This window comes from Oncorhynchus nerka, linkage group LG23 (assembly GCF_034236695.1).
Source record: "Oncorhynchus nerka isolate Pitt River linkage group LG23, Oner_Uvic_2.0, whole genome shotgun sequence".
Lineage (NCBI taxonomy): Eukaryota > Metazoa > Chordata > Actinopteri > Salmoniformes > Salmonidae > Oncorhynchus > Oncorhynchus nerka.
The window spans coordinates 25,105,343-25,129,441 of NC_088418.1; the positions used below are offsets into that span (position 1 = coordinate 25,105,343).

The 24,099-nt window shown below is 44.4% G+C and overlaps 1 protein-coding gene across 1 annotated transcript; it reads right to left on the reverse strand.

Moving 5' to 3' along the window:
* Positions 1 to 364: 364 nt before the first annotated feature.
* On the reverse strand, positions 365 to 22,955 carry sbk1 (SH3 domain binding kinase 1). Its single transcript, XM_029629446.2, has 4 exons — positions 22,215 to 22,955; positions 4,341 to 4,588; positions 3,506 to 3,708; positions 365 to 3,092 (listed from the first exon to the last, which is right to left on the reverse strand). The coding sequence occupies exons 1-4, from the start codon at positions 22,250 to 22,252 to the stop codon at positions 2,250 to 2,252; spliced, it is 1,332 nt and encodes a 443-aa protein (XP_029485306.1). The 5' UTR covers positions 22,253 to 22,955; the 3' UTR covers positions 365 to 2,249.
* Positions 22,956 to 24,099: the final 1,144 nt, after the last annotated feature.

Below are 24,099 nucleotides of genomic sequence, written 5' to 3' on the forward strand. Positions count from 1 at the left end.
GTAGGAAAAATTGGGTGGCTGGGGATTTGTGGAGCCTGGAGTGAACATGGGATCTTTGAACACTTGTGGTGGAATTGCTTTGGTAATGTTATGCAGTATGTATGTGTGCAGTAATACAGAAAAGCAGTAATTCAGTAAAGTACTTGATTGAATTGAGTTGTGAGTAAGGCGAAGGGGACTATTGATGGTCAAGATGTTGCTCAGGTCATGATGGGGTCACGGTGTTCAGAATGTGCTCGGGGAGAGACATTACCAGTGTTAAACAGTACTATTCCAATGGGCCCTGGTCCGATCCCTCCCACACTCTAAAGGCTGCTACTGTCCACCAAATATCGTCTTGGGTTTCTGCACCATGATTCACCACTACAGAGCATTATCTTTTTATAGCTTTCCTATACTGTACATACTTTGCCATATTCCTTTGCTACATACAGTGCATTGCTCTAAAAAGAACATAAAATCCCTCCCAGTAGTAAAACTAAATTAGTAAAGCTACATGGTTGAACTACCTGACGATGATACAGTGTACCACTTCACATATGAAATATTTACAGTATAAAGTCCATTTTTCCTTTTAACATTTCTCCCCCATTACAAAGAGTGATTTAGTTGTTCAAACACACACATATACACCCATATACATACACACCCACAGTCCCACACACAAATAGCGGGTATAAAATAAGCAATCGCTGGACTCTATTCTATAACAGCTTCCAAGCATTTGAATGTCAATATAATAAATCATTTATTTTCACACCTGAAGATACCTGTGCCTGTATGAACCAATGAGCACACTGTTACTGTATGAAATGTGTCCTTTTAAACTGTTTGTCTACCAGAGGAAATCACTTGTAACCCTAATAAGGAAGTCATTGTGAGACAGGAGGTGACCCGCTAAGATGTCCTGAGATAATGGGGGAATCTCATTTGGATTTGCTCAACTCCTGTGTCCTCTCTCCTGCGTCCTCCCTCTCTCGCTTACTATATATGAAACAAGACTCTTTCTCCACTCGCGCAATATTAGACAAATTATGTTTACAAGGGTGGAATCATAGAGATATATGTTATATATCCATGGGTGGAATCCCCAAAATAAATGTTTGAAGTGATTAAAAACTAATTTAGATAGTTGTGCAAGACATTTTATAGATAAAAGGATAAGTAGCATATCGTTCTTAAATGTTTGCATGCTTTTCACCTTCAAGAAAACAACAGCTGATTCAAAGGGGCAGGTATGAAAATACTTCGGCGCTTGCCACCACGAGGATACTCCTGTGCTTCCTCTGCAGAAGTAGGTAATCGAGGAGGTGAGCAGGCTCCTTCGTTCGCCTACTAACGAATTGACACTCTCCTCCACTTATCGGTTTTCGGATCATGGAGAGAAGAGACGGAGGAGTCGAGGAGAGGACGAACTTTTACCCAAATTAGAATCTCCCGATGTCTGACAGCAAGGTCCTATCTCAGTCCAGACAGTCTAGATGAGCAATGTCCTGTCGTCATAGTAACTGCTCCATTGGAGAGTCACTTTCACATATTTTCTTCTTTTGAAAAACGATCGTTCTCCCCTATTGTCCATAGCCATTTTCACACTTTAGAAATGTTCAGAAAATCTGTGAGATCCCATTGGTTCAGCGATATGTCAGCTAGAAGATCAGTTTTCCCTATTGGATTACTGGCCCTCAGATCAGCTAGTTTTCTAAAGAAAGTCACCTGACCAGCTAACGTTTCGGCCTCCCCAGGTTAAATGTATTCATTGAGAGAGCGAAGTGGAGGAAGAAAGAAAAAAAATTGAGAAAGGAGGGAGAAAGGAGAGAATAGATGTGACATCAGAGCATTGCGTGTTTTTACCAAACTCCTTGTTTAGAAATGGCTAGCGTTGTTTCTTTCGTTAGCATCATTAGCAGTCTTACTGTGTGGGCTCAGAAGCAAAATGGCTGAACAGCAGGACGAGTTGCTGTGAGAAACGGTGACAGTCAGTGGACTCTTGAACGTTGCTTCTCCAACTCTTAGGTCACAAATCAAAATGACAAACGCATGCTCTAGTGATGACTCGTCCTATAGTACGCTGTTGTGAGTGATGACACCAATTTCTGTGGCACAGTCAGGATTTTGACATTGGGGTTCTTCTCGGCAGCGTTGTAATACGTCATCCTTTCACTCTAGTCTCGATGGCAGTCGCTATTACTTTGCACAGCTTCCGATCGCTGTGGCAACAGCCACAAACACTGCTGCTCATCCCCTCGTTCTCAGACACAGATCTCTATGGCAGTAGCCATCACCATCTGGCTCTTGGTCTTCTCCCGGCCCGGAGATGAGTGGTGCTGGCCAGGAGACTCCTCCTGAGGGGAATGGGTGTCAGAGAGGACACTCCTCTTCAGGGGCGCTGGGCGCAGGAGTGAGGTCGTCCCAGGGGGGGTGGAAGGCTCTGGGTGTCTGTGGGAGCGTGATGAGGAGGAAGACGAAGAGGAGTTGGAGGTACAGCTTGCGGAGCATACGCCAGACGAACTGGACCTTTCGCCTCTCTTGGCCCGGCAGGAGGCGCGGCGTCGGAGCTCGCTGACCAGTTCGTACTTGACAAAGCAGAAGACGTCCTTCACGCCACAGCGCTTCTCTGGCTCGGCGGCGAGCAGCCGCTGGAACATGCGTAGGGCGTCATCAGTGAAGCGGCGCCACTGGGACGGGTAGGCCGCCGTTGGGCACCCTGCTCGCTGCCAGCGGCGGAATTCCTCGTAGAAGGCATCGGCGGGCAGCGCTGCCTCCCAAGGGAAGTTACCCGTCAGCATGCAGAAGACGAGCACACCGAAGGCCCACACGTCTAGACTGGTGGTCACCAGGAAGCCTTCGGCACGACTGGCGCGGCACACCTCTGGCGCCGTGTACGGGATGGTGCCACTCACGCGCTTCACGCGACAGCCCACGCGCCGTGTCATGCCGAAGTCAGCCAGCTTGATGCGTCTGCACTCGCGGTCGAAGAGGAGCACGTTCTCGGGCTTGACATCACGGTGCACAAGATTCTTGCTGTGCATGAAGTCCAGAGCCAGACCCAGCTGCTGCATACAGCGCTTCACCATCTCCTCCGGAAGACCAACCTACAGGGAGGAGGATAGGAAAGTGAACAGATTTGTTTTAGTGTACAGTGGAGGGGAGGAAAACCAAGTGCAATAAATTAAATGAGATAGAAACGGAATAGAGGTGTAGAGGGAGTAAAGTGGGACCAAATAGGTTTTGTTAAGCATTATATTTGCACTCATATTTAACAACCTAGAGTAAGAACCTTTGAGTCAAAGGTAGCCCTCCACTGAAAAGCACTGGAATTAAATGAGAGCCTTACAGTACACACTAAAGGAGCATGCAGCTCAAATCTGAGTAGGGACTTAGACAAGGCGCCAATTCCAGAAGGGCTTGTTAAAACCACATTGCTTTGAAACACTGCGCTTGATTGGCTAAGGTGTGGGAGAACAGGGATTGGTGGGCAGATGATAAGCATGATCCAGTACAGTACCTGGGGGGGAATGATGTCGAACAGGTCTCCCGCGGGGGCGTACTCCTGTCCGAAGACGTAGCTATCCTCGGTCTCGAAGAGTACATCCAGGACTTTGATGATGAAGGGGCTGCAGCTCAGTGTGCCCGTCAGGCTGTACTCCCTCAGGAAGCTCTTCAGCTTCGTCTTGCTCTTTGTCACAAACTTCAGAGCCATTTTGGTGCCTGATATGTTCACACAGAGAAGAACAGAATGAATGAATGAATGAATGAATATTTTAATGTCCCATGGGAAAAGTTGTTTGGCAACACTTCAGAAGACAGACAGACTGTATCAAAATACTGTACAGTATCAGAGCAATATTTTAGAGTCAAGGCAAACGTATAAACTAAACTGACATTTATTAAGTGAATTTAACTAAATATGCCTGTGCAATCTGATTCTGTGTATCTGAAACCTCCTCCACTCCCTTCTCTGTACCAGCTGCCTCTGTGCTCTGAAACACACCCTCAGCTGTTGACTAAAGCACACAGCTGTGCAATCAGAGCATATTAGAAAGCTCCCACTGCACTTTTACCCAGTCTAGTGCCCTCTTCACCTTAATGGCATGTAACCTTTTAATGAACTCTCAACCTAAAGAGCCTTTTCACCCTGAAGTCTTACACTATTGTGACCTTTGACCTCACAAACGCCCTGTCACTGTAGTGCCACGTTTAATTGAACTCTTGATTTAGCCTACATTCTATTGCACCATCTGGCTCTCTGGTTCTGTTGTGGTATGACCGTGTAAACTCTATTGAAACCTTTGCTCCCAACAAAGTCCCTTCACCACACCCATGCATGCCCTCTGACTCACCCTGTGTGCGGTGTGCCACCAGGTCCACCTTGCCATAGGTGCCCTTGCCCAGCTTGCGAATGTGCTCGTAGTGTTTGGCCACATCTGCAGCCGACAGGGAGGTTATGGCCAGAGCCTGCATGTCCTCCACAGGCACACCGCCACCACCGCAGTAGCCCACCTTGGAGGTGGGAGAGCCCCTGCCGCTGCCCACCTGGCCCGGCCCCGACGGAGACAGAGACAGGCTCGCCTTGACGCTGTGGGGCACACTGGGGACAGAAGAGAACACACAAACATAACATTATGTAACATTATGTCATGTCTGAGACAGTAAAGACTAGGAGAGTTTCATGCTAAATACAGCAAGCTTATTGGCGATCAAACACACACACGTGACAACTTTGACTTGTGTGTGTGTGTGTGTGTGTGTGTGTGTGTGTGTGTGTGTGTGTGTGTGTTTGCCTATGTGCAAGTGAATGACTACACTGAGGTGAGAGCTATGATCCCTTATTGATGTCACATGTTAAATCCACTTGAATCAGTGTAGATGAAGGGGAGGAGACATGGATTGTGTATGTGTGCTATTCAGAGTGTGAATGAGTAAGACAAATGATTTAAGTGCCTTTGAACAGGGTATGGTAGTAGGTGCCAGACGCACCTGTTTGAGTCTGTCAAGAACTGCAACGCTGCTGGGTTTTTCACGCTCAACAGATTTCCGTGTGTATCAAGAAAGGTCCACCACCCAAACGACAGAGCCAACTTGATACTGTAGGAAACATTGGAGTAAACATGGGGCAGCATCCCTGTGGATGCTTTCAACACCTTGTAAAATCCGAATTGAGGCTGTTCTGAGGACAAAAGGGGGGTGCAGCTCAATATTGGGAAGGTGTTCCTAATGTTTTGTCCACTCAGTGCACAACCGACAGGTTCGAGTACATCTTCATTTGCATACAATCAATGCAGTGACAGGGGAGTAGAAGGGGATTGGGTTGTGTGCCTGGTAGTGGAGGCTGGTGGGAGGAGCTATAGGAAGACAGGCTCTGTGTAATGGCTGAAATGGAATTCATAGAATTGAATCAAACATGGTTTCTATATGTTTGATGTGTTTGATACTGTTCCATTGATTCCATTCCAGCCATTACAATGAGCCCGTCCTCCTATAGCTCCTCCCACCAGCCTCCTTTGGTGCCTGGTAAACATATTTGACAGAGTCCCTCTGGGAAGTTAGCCATGTGTCTTAGACTGGGTCTAAGGGTCGCGGATCTTCTAGGAACTCATGCAGACTATATTGACCTTGACAGTACACGAGTTGGATGTAGGGATAGAAACAGCTGACAGAAATGGTAAAGACAGTGGTGGATATAATATAATGATAATAATATAATCCAGATTATACTCAAGTGCCTTTTCCAATAGAAATGCATTTCCATACAATCCATAGCGTGAAGGAAGAAAAAGGGATTACTTTAGTTGTGCCCAGTAAATATTATTTGGCTTGTAGTGGCTCTGGACTTGCTGTTGGAATGTTGGTTGTCGACTCAAGTTGCTGAACCCTGAAAAAGTTGTCGCTGAGATGTTTGGTAGGACTTTGCAATAGGGCGGAATGACCATTGGAAGACATTGTGGTCGTATAGGGCATCAACACTTCATTACACTCTTTGACACAATAGATAAGCTTATTCGGAATGCAAGGCTGACCTAAAAAACTAACAAATGTATACATCTCTACCATTGTCATTATGTGTGACTGTTTGTACGTGCTGGGTGTTTACTTGTACTGTACACACAGAAAGGGTTATTGATAAGGCAAGGCTGATCTCACATGGAGATGTCGTCTATTGTGCATGAATATCAACACACACACAAACCCCAACAGTGTGTACTTCACACAGAGATGGACCATTGGGCCTCCCGGGTGGCGCAGTGGTTAAGGGCGCTGTACTGCAGTGCCAGCTGTGCCATCAGAGACTCTGGGTTCGCGCCCAGGCTCTGTCGTAACCGGCCGCGACCGGGAGGTGGCCTACCCCGGCCTCCCCTAACCCAGAAGATGCTGGGCCAATTGTGCGCCGCCCTATGGGACTCCCGATCACAGCCGATTGTGATACAGTCAAGGATCAAATCAGGGTCTGCAGTGACGCCTCTCAGGAGTGACGCCTCACTAAGTATCTTCCATAAGAATACTAATTTATCAGTCACGATTAGACATATACTGTAAGTCGGAGCATGTCTTCTGCCTAAGAGTGAAAACTGTACAGTTTCTCATTTGTTGCTATCAAAAAAACTGCTTTGAACAAGTTTGGTTCAATTGCCCAAATAGCCTTTGAAAGTTAGAAACAGATTGACTAGACCGGATCCCCGCTCCTGATCCATCAATCATAATGAATGTTTGTTTACTGGCTCTCCTTCAGCTCTAGCATGCTAGTCGCAGCCACCTAGGGCTCCACGGGGAACATGTAACGCTCCGCCATCAAGTCTAATCGCATTACTCAGCCTCCACTAAGACAAAAACATCCCGAACCAAAGACGCTGCTACCTCATTTCCTGTGCAGAGCATGATTAAGAGGCCCAGAACGTGATGAGGGGAAGAGATGCATCAGCTGCACTCTAAAGTTCTAAATAGGAACCAGGAAATGGGAACCTGCAAAGTGCTTTGTGAGTGTGTTGATGGAGGGTTATGTGTGAGTCTGGGTTTGGATGAATGTGTGTGTGCATAAGTGTGTGACCGAGCTACGTTTGCATGTGTATAGGTTTTTGTGTGAGCGTCTGTCTATGTGTGTCTGTGCACTCATTTGCGTATGTGTGTGTGCCCCCCGTACACACAGTCCGGCAGTGACACTATCAAAGGGCCATTGTGTTTTCTATCTCTCCCAGAGAGCAGCTGCGGCGCTGCATGAGGGAGGCAGAGCGTCTCCACCGGGTCTCTTTCCTCACGACTCAGCGTAAATGTTCAGTTAAGGCCACATGCCATACTGTGCTCTCATACTGCTCTCTGATCCCACTCTGTCTTCGGCAGCTATAACAGAGTGGCACCATGGATATATACGGATTTCACTGGTGTGAGATCCTTATGTCCCTTGCTTTATTGAGCCAATGTAGATCATTAAAATAACTGAATAGAGTCTGCACACTCAAATGATCCATACACACATGTACATTTGAAGTCGGAAGTCTACATACACCTTAGCCAAATACATTTAAACTCAGTTTTCCACAATTCCTGACATTTAATCCAAGTAACAATTCCATGTCTTTGGTCAGTTAGGATCACCAATTTATTTTAAGAATGTGAAATGTCAGAATAATAGCAGAGAGAATGATTTATTTCAGCTTTAATTTATTTCATCACATTCCCAGTGGGTCAGAAGTTTACATACACTCAATTAGTATTTGGTAGCATTGCCTTTAAATTGTTTGACTTGGGTTAAACGTTTTGGTTATCCTTCCACAAGCTTTCCACAATAAGTTGGGTGAATTTTGGCCCATTCCTCCTGACAGAGCTGGTGTAACTGCGTCAAGTTTCAGATCTGCCCACAAATTTTCGATAGGATGGAGGTCAGGGCTTTGTGATGGCCACTCCAATACCTTGACTTTGTTGTCCTTAAGCCATTTTGCCACAACTTTGGAAGTATGCTTGGGGTCATTGTCCATTTGGAAGACCCATTTGCGACCAAGCGTTAACTTCCTGACTGATGTCTTGAGATGTTGCTTCAATATATCCACATAATTTTCCTCCCTCATGTTGCCATCTATTTGGTGAAGTGCACCAGTCCCTCCTGCAGCAAAGCACGCCCACAACATGATGCTGCCACCCCCATGCTTCACGGTTATGATGGTGTTTTTCGGCTTGCAAGCCTCCCCCTTTTTCCTCCAAACATAACGATGGTCATTATGGCCAAACAGTTCTATTTTTGTTGTATCAGACCAGAGGACATTTCTCCAAAGTGTACGATCTTTGTGCCCATGTGCAGTTGCAAACCGTAGTCTGGCTTTTTTATTGCTGTTTTGGAGCAGTGGCTTCTTCCTTGCTGAGCGGCCTTACAGGTTATGTCGATATATATGACTCGTTTTACTGTGGATATAGATACTTTTGTGCCTGTTTCCTCCAGCATCTTCACAAGGTCCTTGTTGTCCTTGCTGTTGTTCTGGGATTGATTTGCACTTTTCGCACCAAAGTACATTCATCTCTAGGAGACAGAACGCGTCTCCTTCCTGAGCGGTATGACGGCTGCGTGGTCCCATGGTGTTTATACTTGCGTACTATTGTTCGTACAGATGAACGTAGTTCCTTCAGGCATTTGGAAATTGCTCCCAAGGATTAACCAGACTTGTGGAGGTCTACAAAAAAATATATATTTTGATTTTCCCATGATGTCAAGAAAAGAGGCACTGAGTTTGAAGGTAGGCCTTGAAATACATCCACAGGTACACCTCCAATTGACTCAAATTATGTCAATTAGCCTATCAGAAGCTTCTAAAGCCATGACATTTTCTGGAATTTTCCAAGCTGTTTAAAGGCACAGTCAACTTAGTGTATGTAAACTTCTGAACCACTGGAATTGTGATACAGTGAATTATCAGTGAAATAATCTGTCTGTGAACAATTGTTTGAAAAATGACTTGTGTAATGCGCAAAGTAGATGTCCTAACCGACTTGCCAAAACTATAGTTTGTTAACAAGAAATTTGTGGAGTGGTTTTATTATTTAATTTTATTTATCCGTTATAAACTTGAAAAACAAGTTTTAATGACTCCAACCTCATTGTATGTAAATTTCCGACTTCAACTGTATCTACTATGATCAAACCACTTAAATAAAGGTATGTTAGTTAAATAATACAGTTTGACTGCCATTAAAATGGGTGAGCGGATTGCAGTGAGAGATCTATTCCAGTTTATCATTCCCAATTCATGTCATTCTTAGCACCTCGCAAGCCCTTAATTTGCTGCTCGCAGTGATTTTCCCATTTTCCATTCACAGTACATAACAATGATACAATTTCAATTCAATGTGTTTAATGCAGGCCTGAATCACTTCACTGAATATATCTATTGTTCCCTGGACGGCAGTATAGCACAGCTGTTGAACAGTAAGGCCGAACTGGAACGTTTGCCGAAATAAAACGCAACTGTTCAGCTACAGCGATCTACTCATATCAGTTTGCTACTAGCTAATTTTGCAGTCTGGCGACATGGATCGATTTATTGTAAAAAAGAAACGTAAATCTACTGACAATGAAAATGAGGGGGAAGAGCTGGAGAACAACGTGACAGCTATGAACAAACAACCACCGGAGAACCAGGAAAATGAGGAAGATGGCGGCAGGGAAATGCAGCTAGCTAACGTAGCTAACATAGCTAATGTGGCTTCGATGGCTAAGAGAAGGAAATCGACCGAAAGTTCCAAGAGAAATGGACAGACAAGTATTTTTGTAACTGCATGATGGGACCAGCTCACTTTGTCTTATTTTCCAGAAGGCAGTCAATAGTTTTAAACGAGCAAATGTAGAGTGACATTTCCAGTCACATCATGCCCACTTTGACAAAACATATCCGCCACAAAGCAACATCAGAAACAACCAAATAGCACAGCTCAAAGGACAACGACAAATGATGGACAGATCTAGCACTGTTGCAGAGATTGCTTGGATATTCGCGAGAAACAAGGCCTTCACAGACGCAGCAGAGATTGTCAAATAATGTTTTTTTGGCCTCAGCCCTAAATATTGTATGCTGATTTCACAAACAATGAAGCTATTTTAAAGCAAATTAAGGGACTGCAACTCTCAGCCTCGACAATAACAAAACGGATAGAAGATATTGACGAGGACATCGGTAAGCAACTGATTACTGACATATCCGTGGCGCTGTGTTTCAGTATTGCGCTTGACGAAGGCACTGATGTAAGTGACATTGCCCAATTATGTGTTTGGGTCTGATTCCCTCAAAATGAGTCATTCAGAGAGGAACTTCTATGCCTCTTTAGGGACAAACATGAGGAGAGGATATTTCGAAAGTCCTTGTTACATTGTTTGCTGATAATATTGACTGGTCAAATCTGGCATCTGTGTGCACTGACGGAGCCCCAAACATGTGAGGAAAGGAGAAAGGACTCATAGGCCTGATGAGAAAGATAGAGGATATTCCCGAATTTGTGGAAACACTCAAAGACTGTGACTTACAGAATGTGATGCAGCAAGTCGTGTGCGTGGGTGAACATTATTATTGCGAGGGCACTGAATCACCGGCAATTCCGCGAGTTGCCGGAGGAACACCAGACAGAATACGAAGACTTGATAATTCACAACGAGGAGAGATGGCTGTCTCGTGGCAGAGTTTTTGGAAAGATTTCTCTCCTCCTTTAAATCTGCAAATTTGTTGCAAGCAAGGGGAGAGACGAGCCAGAGCTGGATGATCCACAGTGGATACTGAAGCTTTCTTTTTTAACTGACATCACCTGCCACCTGAACACGGTGAATCTCCAGCTCCAAGGGAAAGCTAAAACTCCAGGCAAAATGCTGCGTGTGGTCACAGCGTTTCAAAATAAAATCACCACACTGTTTGTTTGACAGACAGTTTGTTCATTTCCCAAAGCTCAGAGCAGTCACCACATCCAACCCAGACATACTGCAATATTTTAGCTATGATGTATTTGTGCGTGTGTTGGAAGAGTTGAAGCTGGAGTTTGAGTCAAGATTCAAGAATATCATGGAGTACAAGGAGTTTTTTCAACTTCATTGAGAACCCCTTTCATGTGCCAGTGTCTCTGACCCCAGTCATCACAGCCCTCTGTCCTGACCGTGCTGGAATAGAGAGCGAGGTAGTGTCATCTCTGACCCCAGTCATCACAGCCCTCTGTCCTGACCGTGCTGGAATAGAGAGCGAGATAGTGTCATCTCTGACCCCAGTCATCACAGCCCTCTGTCCTGACCGTGCTGGAATAGAGAGCGAGATAGTGTCATCTCTGACCCCAGTCATCACAGCCCTCTGTCCTGACCGTGCTGGAATAGAGAGTGAGATAGTGTCATCTCTGACCCCAGTCATCACAGCCCTCTGTCCTGACCGTGCTGGAATAGAGAGTGAGATAGTGTCATCTCTGACCCCAGTCATCACAGCCCTCTGTCCTGACCGTGCTGGAATAGAGAGTGAGATCGTGGAGCTGCAGGCACATGACACATTGCAAGGTGAACTAAGATCAGGTGTTACTCATCTCTGGAGCCTTGTGTCAGACACAGAGTATCCACTTCTGAAGCAGTGTGTGCAAAAGGTAACACAATTTCTGGTCAGCACTTATTCATGTGAAGCAACATTTTCAACAATGAACATTGTAAAACAAAAACAGAAACAGACTGACGAATGCACACATGGATTGCCTCACAAGGATAACAACAACAGACTATACATTTAGAATGAATTCAGTCAATGAGCAGAAGGGACATTTTCGCTCATCCAACTACTGAGGTAACCCTTAATATGGGTTTTATACATGTGATGTAGCCTATTTGATTTGTGTACAGTGGGGAGAACAAGTATTTGATACACTGTCGGTAGGTTGTCCTACTTACAAAGCATGTAGAGGTCTGTAATTTTTATCATAGGTACACTTCAACTGTGAGAGACGGAATCTAAAAGAAAAATCCAGAAAATCACATTGTATGATTTTTAAGTTATTAATTAGCATTTTATTGCATGACATAAGTAATTGATCACCTACCAACCAGTAAGAATTCTGGCTCTCACAGACCTGTTAGTTTTTCTTTAAGAAGCCCTCCTGTTCTCCACTCATTACCTGTATTAACTGCACCTGTTTGAACTCGTTACCTGTATAAAAGACACCTGTCCACACACTCAATCAAACAGACTCCAACCTCTCCACAAAGGCCAAGACCAGAGAGCTGTGTAAGGACATCAGCGATAAATTGTAGACCTGCACAACTCTGGGATGGACTACAGGACAATATGGCAAGCAGCTTGGTGAGAAGGCAACAACTGTTGGTGCAATTATTAGAAAATGGAAGAAGTTCAAGATGACGGTCAATCACCCTCGGTCTGGGGCTCCATGCAAGATCTCACCTCGTGGGGCATCAATGGTCATGAGGAAGGTGAGGGATCAGCCCAGAACTACACGGCAGGACCTGGTCAATGACCTGAAGAGAGCTGGGCCCACAGTCTCAAAGAAAACCATTAGTAACACCAGGCTGGGAAGACTGAATCTGCAATAGGTAAGCAGCTTAGTTTGAAGAAATCAACTGTGGGAGCAATTATTAGGAAATGGAAGATGTACAAGACCACTGATAATCTCCCTCGATCTGGGGCTCCACGCAAGATCTCACCCCGTGGGGTCAAAATGATCACAAGAACGGTGAGCAAAAATCCCAGAACCACACGGGGGGACCTAGTGAATGACCTGCAGAGAGCTGGGACCAAAGTAACAAAGCCTACCATCAGCAAGGGCATTGAAGATGAAACGTGGCTGGGTCTTTCAGCATGATAATGATCCCAAACACACCGCCCGGGCAACAAAGGACTGGCTTCGTAAGAAGCATTTCAAGGTCCTGGAGTGGCCTAGCCAGTCTTCAGATCTCAACCCCATAGAAAATCTTTGGAGGGAGTTGAAAGTCCGTGTTGCCCAGCAACAGCCCCAAAACATCACTGCTCTAGAGGAGATCTGCATGGAGGAATGGGCCAAAATACCAGCAACAGTGTGTGAAAACCTTGTGAAGACTTACAGAAACGTTTGACCTCTGTCATTGCCAACAAAGGGTACATAACAAAGTATTGAGATAAACTTTTGTTATTGACCAAATACTTATTTTCCACCATAATTTGCAAATAAATAAATTAAAAATCCTACAATGTGATTTTCTGGAGAAAATGTCTGTCATAGTTGAAGTGTACCTATAATGAAAATTACAGGCCTCTCATCTTTTTAAGTGGGAGAACTTGCACAATTGGTGGCTGACTAAATACTTTTTTGCCCCACTGTATGTCATGCAATAAAATGCAAAGTAATTACTTAAAAATCATACAATGTGACAAATTAAAGATCTGTGCGGCCCTCTGAATGATTGTCTCAACCCAAAGTGGCCCCCTTACAAGAAATAGCGAGTAACACTGTTCTAGACTCTAGAGATCACCACATGCAGCCATTTAGTATTTTCTGCAATGTTTCCTGTGTTGTGAACTGAAAAATGACCTCTAGCAGCAATCAGCGCAGAGGTCGTCTACTTCGCTAACCCTAACAGATAAGACATCCCCTTTAAAGCACAGAATGCCCTAACAGACAAAAGCATACCATTTAAGATCCAGAATAGTCCACACTAACAGACAGAAGAAACTGCGTGAACCACACACACACACCAACATTTCTGCTAAATTGCAAAAACTGTATTATTATATCTAAAATGGTCTACAGTAACAGCCTGGACCTCCATATGCCCAGACACGAGATGGCTAGTGAAATAGCTAGACGACCTTTACTGAACAAACTCTTGGCTTGAGATGAGAATAGAGATGAACCCTCCGAGACTAATGCCAAAATGTTTTATTTTTTGTCTCAGTTTGTACGGCTGGGCCACTCAAGGACTTTCACATTCTTGTTCTGATGCCAATCCAGCATTGCTTTGGCTGTATGCTTGGGGGTCATTGTCCTGTTGGAACATAAATCTTTTTCCCAGTCTAAGGTCGTTTGGACTCTGAAGCAGGTTCTCATCAAGGATTTCCCTGTATTTGGCATTCATTGTTCCCTCTATCCTTACCAGTCTCCCAGTCCATGCCGCTGAATAATCCCAATAGCATGATGCTGCCACCTCCATGCTTCACAGTAGGGATGGTGTTAGACGGGTTTGCATTCAGGCCAAAATGTTCAATAGTATCGTCAGACCACAGAATATTTTGTCATATCTCAGAGTCTTTCACGTGTCTTTTTGGAAACTCCAGGCGTGCTGTCATGTGCCTTTTTCTCTGGAGTGGCTTCCGTCTGGCCACTCTCCCATAAAGCCCAGATTGGTGAAGTGCTGTAGAGACTGTTATCCTAGCCAAGAAACTCTGTAGCTCTGTTAGAGTGGTCATTTGGGTTCCTGGTCAACTCTCTGACCAAGGTCCTTCTTGCCCGGTTTCTCAGTTTGGGCGGACAGCACAAGGCAGAGTCTGCGTAGTTCCATTTTTTTTTTCATTTTTCATATGATGGAGACCACTGTGCTCTTGGAAACTTTGAATACTCTAGAAATGGTTTAATAGCCGTCCCTAGATTTATGCATCATCCCAATTATATCTTGGAGATCTACGGACAGTTCCTTGGACTTTATGGGGGTATATTTTCTGCTCTGACATGCACTGTCAACTGTGGGACCTTATATAGACAGGTCATGTCCAAACAATTTAATTTACCACAGATGGACTCCAATCAAGTTGTAGTGAGTGACATCTCAAGCATGATCAAAGAAATTGGATGCACCTGAGCTTAATTTGTGGTGTCGTAGCAAAGAGTCTGAATACTTATGTAAATAAGGTATTTCTGTTTTTAATTTGTAATAAATGTGCAAACATTTCTAAAAACATGTTTTCACTTTATCATTATATGGTATTGTCTATAGATGGATGAGAAGTTTTTTAATCTATTTAATCCATTTTGAATTCAGGCTGTAACAGAACAAAGTGTGGAAGAAGTCCAAGGGTATGAATTCTTTCTGAACGTGCTGTATATCTCCTTTGTTCTTTACTAAACTTAGCGTTGTTTTGTGTAAAGATTGTTTGGTCTTGAATCTATAATTGATCCCTCGTGCCTCATCTCATCCTTTTCCCATATTCACTGAAATGTTCTATCTGTACAATATTGGCCTCGTGTTTGAGTGCCCATTCATCTCCATTCATCTCAACATGAGAACACATCAATAATTAGGCTCTTTTGTCTTTCATATTGGTGTTAAATTAAAGGCCCAGTGCAGTCAAAAATATGATTTCCTGTGTTTTATATATATTTCCACACTATGAGGTTGGAATAATATGTGCAATTGTAAAGATGGATGATGCCATGTTAGTGTAAGAGCTGTTTGAAAAGACCGCCTGAATTTTAGCCTGTTTTGGCAGTACATTAGTTAATAGAACAATGGGAAAGAGAGTTTCAAACCTCTCTGCCAATAACAGCTAGTTTTTCGTTTTACCCTCCCCACGCAGACCACCCACTGGGCACAGATGTCAGTTCAACGTCTAGTTTTGATTTACATTTGGTTGAGTTGTCAACTAATGTGAATTCAATGTGAAATCAACCCCAAAAAATAGGAAATTCCCTTACGTTGATGCGTTTTTGAAAATTCAATCAGTTTTCCACATCATCACCAAATACATCATGCCCATAGGGGGCACAGGGGCACATGCCCACTCAGATTTGTCCTGTTTTAAAAAAATACTTTTATTTGTATATTTTGGTTGTTGTTTATCTGTAATATTACTTGCCACCTAGCAATTTTATGAAGTTTCCTTTAGGTAGCCCAGATTAGTTCCCAATTTCTCAACCTCATAGCTGGCTACCAAGAAGCCATTTCAGACTATCAATCAAGTTAGAGTAGCTGGCTTGTCGAACTATCTTAGCTGGCATGCCTGCTGACAAGGTTGGTAGACTTTAGAAAAGCAATTACAAAATGTACTGAATAGGATTCACATTCCGTTCAATCATTTACAGATTTTGCAAAGATGCAGAGAAACATATTTAGTTTCTAAAAATAAAAATAAAACACCAGTCAGGAGGATACAGACAGCTCAAGCGGTATGCTTAGATATGCAGAAAAATACTTATTTTTTTAAATGGAATTAAGCATAACGGTTTTGTCTCTAGATAGCAGGAAAAAGGTGTTTCAGATGTTTGAAAAATGATGCCCCTGGTCATCACAATGAATTTTGGGTTGAAATGACTGGAAACAATGTTGATTCAACCAGTTTTTGTCCAGTGGGCACTCCCAGACAGTCCTAGCAAAATTCTTGCTTGAGAAATTGCTCTTTGCAAAGAAGCTATTTTTGTTTATTTTTGACCATTTTAATTGAAAAAAATCACAGTAAGGTACTTAATACTGACATAGAAATGATTTGATATTGAGATAAAAACGGCTGCATTGGACCTTTAACATTACATTTCCATGGGAACCGTTTCCCCTGATAATAGACGCAGCTTGGCAACTTCAAGTGGACATCTCTCTCTTACACTTTAATACTGCAGTAGGGATCTCATCTACACAGTAGCATCCTATACTCTGAATCTGGCCATTTAATTAAAACTGTATGAATAACGCAATCAGAGTTAATTGTAGCCTGTGAGAAAAAAGTTCTGTGATGAATGTCATGTCATAAGCTTGAGTTGAGCCGAATCAGCCAATATACAGAATATTTTAAAAAAGCTTTATTTAAAAGGTATTGCTTTGGACAGCTCACGTTATTCAATCATAGCTGTATTAATGTCATCATTAGGTCTGCTTGTCACGCCCTGGCCATAGAGAGGCTTTTATTCTCTATTTTGGTTAGGCCAGGGTGTGACTAGGGTGGGCATTCTATGTTCATTTTCTATGTTGTTTGGCCGGTGTGGTTCTCAATCAGAGGCAGCTGTCTATCGTTGTCTCTGATTGAGAACCATACTTAGGTAGCCTTTTCCCCACCAGTGTGGTGTGGGTAGTTATTTTCTGTTTAGTGTGTTTTGCACCTGACGGAGCTGTTTCAGTTGTTCTTTTGTTACTTGTTGTGTTCAGTTTAATAAATAACATGAACACGTACCACGCTGCGCTTTGGTCCTCACCTTCTTCCACCAACAGCCGTTACAGAACTACCCACCACCAAAGGACCAAGCAGCATGGTAAGGAGGAGCAGCGCTATCTGGAGAAATGGACATGGGAGGAGATACTGGAAGGCAAGGGACCCTGGGCACAGTCTGGGGAGTATTGCCATCCACAGGAGGAACTGGAGGCAGCTAAGGCTGAGCGGCAACACTACGAGGAGTTGGCACGGCTGGCAAGGAAGCCCGAGAGGCAGCCCCCCCAAAAAAACATTTTGGGGGGTTAGATCTCAGCTCCCCGCATCTGCCGGGCTAGGGTGAGGATCCAGCCAGGACGGCTGGTGCCAGCCCTGCTCTCCAGACCTCCAGTGAGCCTCCTCGGGCCAGGATATCCTGTGTCGGCGCTGCGCACTGTGTCTCCCGTGTGTCAGCACAGCCCAGTGCGTCCTGCGCCCCGCACGTGCCGGGCTAAAATGACCATCCAGCCAGGACAGGTTGTGCAGGCCCGTAGTTCGAGACTGCCAGTGCGCCTCCACGGCCCGGTCTATCCTGTGCCTCCAAGGACCAGGCTGTCTCTCAGTCTCCTCCCTCCGTCTCCTACGGCCTGTCCGGCGCTGCTAGAGCCTCCCGCCTGTCCACGTCCCACACCAGAGCCGCCGCCATAAAGAAGGCCCACCCGGACCCTCCCCTTTAGAGTCCACACCTTGGGGGGGGGGGTACTGTCACGCCCTGGCCATAGAGAGGCTTTTATTCTCTATTTTGGTTAGTCCAGGGTGTGACTAGGGTGGGTTTTCTATGTTCATTTTCTATGTTTTGGATTTCTGTGTTTGGCCGGGTGTGGTTCTCAATCAGAGGCAGCTGTCTATCGTTGTCTCTGATTGAGAACCATACTTAGGTAGCCTTTTCCCACCTGTGTGGTGTGGGTAGTTATTTTCTGATTAGTGTGTTTTGCACCTGGTGGAGCTGTTTCAGTTATTTTGTTACTTGTTGTATTTAGTGTTCAGTTTAATAAATAACATGAACATGTACCACGCTGCGCTTTGGTCCTCACCTTCTTCCACCAACAGCCATTACATTACTTTAGATGCTGTGTTAGAGGGGTCAAAAACCTTCAATGAAATGAAACATGGCCGCTCTTTACAATCCATTCTGAGGACTTGGCCTACTGATTCTAAAAAGTGGGGGCGTGGGTGTCTGACACAGCAAATCAATATGGAGAGTTTGTGCTCTTCATAGCTTCTAAAGTCCACCTCCTCAATTCCCTCTTCTCTATTCTTGAGAAATGTAAACAGGAGACTAATGAAATAAATAATTTGATTGCATCGTCTGACTCACTTCTCTCTCCCAGGCTCTAATGGACTCTACATTTTGTCTCAGCTGAAAATTCATAATCTCTCACACACGCGTGGGTAGGTGGGTTTTCTATTACAGCATATTGGATGACCATCATTCATATGACATTGATAGGTTTAGGCTACTCACATTTGCCGTATACCCATCATGCGGTTGCTACAACCTAGCCTACAAATAAAAGTTCATAATGTAGTTGCACAGGTCGAGAGACAAATTGGAGTAATCAAGGTGAGACAGTGACGTGTTCAATACCGTTTTGCACACTCTTGCCTGTATCTAGCTGATCTGAGGGGTAATCAATAGTCCAAGGAGTTGCATTCCGTTTTGCAACTAAAACGAGAGTTTCTATTGGACAAATTCAGGTAGGTTCATCCAAGTTTCGTTCCGCTTCTGTTTTAAGAAATATTTTGCAACCGAATCGGCAGAATGGATACACCCCAGATAACCCGCACACACCTTTCACTTTCATAGGATCCACATACAGCATCACCACTTTGCTCGTATAATTCTCTCACATCTACGCACTCCTCTCAGCTTTTCCCTTCACTTGTGGATTTCAGTGCACAACACAACGAAATATAGCTAGCTCTCTCACTCTGCATCTCCTTAATTTTGAAAGATCAACCATTTTGAGCAAATTAATTTAACTATTGTCCTCTCTCTTTGAGTCAACAACTCACCATACTGCAGTGCTAGCTAGCTGTAGTTTATACAGCTTATGCTTCCGGTAATAGAGTAATTCTCTGAACCTTTGATTGCTTGGACAACATTTCAGTTCATGCTGCAAGAGCTTTGATAGGTCGGAGGACATCCTCTGGATGTGGTCATAATTACTGTAAGCCTATGGAAGTTGGTGAGAACCATGAGCCTCCTAGGTTGTGTATTGAAGTCTCCTACCCAGAGGAGGACGGAAAATAGCTGTCCTCCGGCTGCACCATTGGTCTACCCTAGAGGGTGCTGTTGAGGCTACTGTAGACCTTCATTGCAAAACAGTGTTTTAACCAGTTATTTGGTGACGTGAATATGTTTAGTATAGTTTCAACTTTACATTAAAAAAAATGAAATTCACTGAGTAGGATGGTCCTTCCCTTCCTTCTCTGAGGGGCCTCCACTGTCACACACACACACACACACTGTATCACAGTTTGTGAGCACTGAGGACATGCTTGAGAGGAACAACAAAACACTTTATTCAATATAACCTCAATAAACAACTTGTTCAATAGGAGCGCCCTGTGGGTGTTATCTAGCTCCGCGGTCCACCACTCAGTAGTAAATAACTGAATCATCTACCTTAACAGCACGAGTGCCAGTAGAGCCAGGTAGGAGGAGAGCTAGCTACAGTAGCACTCCTCAGTTTTCCTCACACAGGCCCATAACATTGGAGACTTCCTGCTGGCCGGTGATTGGACAGACCAGCAGCCGGGGCCACATCCACTCATTTTGACAAATCACCTTCACTCTGCTGATCCGGCTCTCTCTTCTCTGTCCTCCACCCCCCCACTGAGCCTCTGAGCCATGCGGGTGCCACTTGACTCCCTCTCTCTTTCTCTCTCTCATGCCCGCCTCAACACCTGCTGCTTCTGCTGAGAGCTGTCAGGGACGGTCAGGGACAGTCAGGCACAGTAAGGCATCACCTCGCCACCACGAGTGGGACTGGACAACACAGACCGCAGCACAGAGCGGTAACCCTACCCGAGGGTAAACACCCAGAGAGCAGTCAGCTGTCCACCTATTATTGCTCTATTGTGAGCAGAGCAGCTAGATTCAAAGAAACTAGACTGTGTGCTACTGCTAATTACAATGGATTGAACTATAAGGATGTAGAGCACCATTCCACATGAAATGTCTAGTCTACATCATGCAAAAGCAATTATCAAAACAGTAGAGCCACACAAAACCACTCAACAGTCAAAAAGCTGTGCTCAGCCAGCCAATAGGAAAATATACCGTATGCCCCCTCACCCTGTATGCACACTACAGTGTAGGAATGTTTCATGTCATGACTGACACTATAGGGTTGAGGACATGAAATGGGAGCGAAACACAGCAGCCTTCCCCAAGGCAGGGAGGATAATTAATCTCTTTGATATGAAATGGATGGGTAACCGTGACTCCACAGCTGTACTGACAACAACTGTAGCAGACTAGAGTCTAGAAGAGTCTACAACAGGCTGGGAGAGACACAGTTTGACTGTATTATGATGATGAGGAGGATCTAAAGAGAAACTTGGCCATTGGCTGGAGGGGACCACTGTAACCAGAGAATCAGGCCTTGATGTATTACCATGATGGTGGGGGGATCCTACCGCCAAACGCCAACCCTGTGGTGACATCAGGCTGGATTGATTGCTGAGGCTGCTGAGATCACTGAACCAGATGGGCTGAAATCCAATCAAGTCCAATCCTCTCACTCGTTCCTTCCCCTTTCCTCTGGCCTCATTGACTTCGGATGGAATGCCTCCGCTGTAGATGCCTCCGCTGATCTAACATCACGCCTATCCATTCAGTTAAGCACATCAATTTACCTGCCACCGAAGCGTGTCATGATTTACCAGCCCACCAGGTCTGTCGTGTCCAACCTTCCCCCTGTCTACACGCTACACATGACACAGGCTATACAGTAGGTGTACTGCTCAGTGCACTGTGTTAATTGCAAAACAGGGCAGAGTGGTGTGCATGCTGTCGACAGGACAGCGTGTTCTATTATATATATGGTACGCTACAGTGTATGATAGGCTACCATGAATTATACAGTATGGGATTTAACAATTTTCCAGTATATAGAGTGAATCTGTACTGTGATTTATTCATATAGTACAGTAACGTACTGGCTTCACGAAGTGGTTAATGAACACTTTGCAACGCTGTTAGTGAACAATGGTCCTGTGATTGCCCTGCAAGGTCAAGGAAGTAACGCTGTTTCATCAAGCAATACATGGTGAATAAAATGAATGTCCAACTCTTCGCCGTCATCATGTTTCATTTAGAGTCCATTACACCCCAGACGGCCTGCTGCTTTTATTGATTTTTGTTCAATACATGCCATTATCAGTGAGATATTTACGCCACTGACCAGAGTGTACACACGCTTTATGGTGCTTCCGAGAGCCCATTGTGTTACTCTATTAGTGCATAATGGTGCTAAATAACAAATGCAAAGTGCTGGCTGGGAAAGGAAATCCTGCCTGATTTAAAATGTACATGCACTATGGAAATGTGTGGAGGAAAACTCAATCACATCCACCTAGAGAGAGAAACACACATTCAAGTTCACCTGGAGAATATACTGAATAGCCCGTCTACCTTGAAGGTATGTCTGTGCTCATCAAATCGTTTAATTGTAAAAAAATATATAAAAAAATAATACGTTTTTAAAAAAGACAGGTACAATAGAGACCATTTTGAAGATGTCACCTTTTCCTCAAAGAAAACATATTGCTTAGGTGAATAGGTGAATAGTGAAAGAAATATGGTTCTTAAAATCTATGTGAAATAATGATCACAATTTGTTGAATGAATTGTCCACAATCCACTTGCAAATAAATAAAGACCACTGAAAACCTTTAGAGACTAGGCTACACTAAAAATGATGCACATTGCCTAAAGCACAATACATAGAAACAAACGAGCAAACACAGACTGACCAATAAATAACGGTTCATTGCGTTTATGATTCAAGTTGCCATTGCATCATATTTCCCAAGATGTGTGCATATGCTAATGAGGTAACTTTCACACGATCTGTGTGATAATGAAGTCCGATCAGAGGTTGCAACTTAACTCACCTGCTGGCGACCTGTCTGTCTCCTCCATGGTCCTGCATTTGCGCAGCGCGAGGAGCCCCTGCGCTCTTCAAATGACCGGTTGATTCACCGGGGTTTGGTGGCAATAAACCGAAGAGATCTCCTGTTTTTTTTAACTGTTCTATTTTAAATTAAATGAATCATATTTCAACATCAACTAATGAGTCCATATATTAAAGTTTTATTTTTAAACTGCAGTTGTGTTTTTGTTTCAACTATGCAGGGTTCTCTTGTCTGAAAAATGAATAGCCTATAGTGTGAACTGACTTCAGGTCCGTCTTTGTGTCTTGTTTTCCCCTCTGTGTTGGTAGTAATTCTCTGTTTGGTTCCGTGCGTAAAGGCGCTCTTCTATTTAGGGTTATTCGGTGCCAATGGAGAATTGACTCCGTTATCTTCTATGGTTTTGCGAATGGTCGGTAAGATTGCCCGTTTGTCTCTTGAAAGCGCACATACACCCTCAACCTGCGAGGCAACTAGAGGCGGGTGTGTGTTTATCTTTCGCTCTTCTTGGGGTCTGCATGACCCAATTCAACACCACACCAAATCCATTCATTTGCAGCATACTTTTCAGCCTGCGTGGAAAATGACCAGACTCTCTATCTGCACCTATTCACCGTTTCTCCATGTGTCCTCTTTGAATCAGAGTGCTATTGTTGCTTTTCGCTCTCCTTTTCACAGCTGTTCCAATCTCTCTGCTGCTTAGCACTACCAGCCAGCTCTTTCATTGTTCCCTCCCGTCTCGTCGTCTCCACCACTCCACCTTCTGGCAGCAGAAGCGTGCTCTCACGTGCTCTGGGTCCTAGTGCCTGGGGTTTGTTCCCAATATGTCTTTGACTTACCACACCAATGACTGTTGCGTAATTCAGTAGTTTATGGCCTCAAGTACTGTCAATGAATTTACTGGTTGGTGGTTCCCTGGCCTTGTTTAACAACAGGCAGGCATGCAGGCATCTTTGTCATCCTGAATAGATTGGATTGGTGGAATGGGATTAGAATAACAGGGATAACCTTATCAATCTTAGCGCATAGTCGCCCACTAATCCTTCGTGAGCAGTCATCAGAAATCACGGATCAGAAAGGTTGACGAGTAGAGGAGTTGAACGGTTGGGAACTCGTCGTAGCCATATCCCCCTCAGGCTGGCCATTTGTTCCACTCAAGACCCACTGCTCCAGAACTAAGACAGCCTAGGCCTACAGGGTGCGGAAGATAAGGTGGTTACACACATAACCAGGACTGGATCAGCCCACGGGAAGAGGAAAGAAAAAGGAGCTTCAGCCTCTGTAACAACTACACGGCCAGTTTATTAGGTACACCACCCCGTTCACGAAAATGGATCGCTCCTACAGACAGTGACTCGCCTGGCCATGGCTTGCTATATAAAGCAGGCAGACAGGCATTGAGGCATTCAGTTACTGTTCGATTGAACATTAGAAGGGGGAAAAAGAGTTGCCTAAGTAACTTTGATCGTGGTATGATCGTCGGTGCCAGGCTCGCCGGACCCAGTATCTCAGAAACGTCCGCCTTCCTGGGATTTTTACGCACGACAGTGTCAAGGTGTTACCGAGAATTTTGCCACAAACATAAAACATCCAGTCAGATGAGGCCCTGTGGGCAAAAACAGTTTGTTGATGTCATAGGTCTAAGGAGAATTGGAAAGAATCGTGCAAGCTAACTGGCGGGCCACAAACAGACAAATAACGGCGCAGTACAACAGTGGTGTGCAGAATGGCATCTCGGAATGTACAACGTACCTAATAAAACTGTTCGGTGAGTGTATGTCAGTACTGAGAGTATGTCTGCCTCTACCTATGGCTTGAAACAATATCAGTGACCTCAGAGTATTCTATTGCAGTCTTTTCCTGTTCA

Coding starts and splice junctions, on each gene's coding strand:
- sbk1 (XM_029629446.2), bottom strand. CDS start 22,252: ATGCAGGACCATGGAGGAGACAGACAGGTCGCCAGCAG. Junction 4,589..22,214: donor GACAGACAGGTCGCCAGCAG/GTGAGTTAAGTT, acceptor TTCTGTCCCCAG/TGTGCCCCACAGCGTCAAGG. Junction 3,709..4,340: donor GGTGGCACACCGCACACAGG/GTGAGTCAGAGG, acceptor TGAACATATCAG/GCACCAAAATGGCTCTGAAG.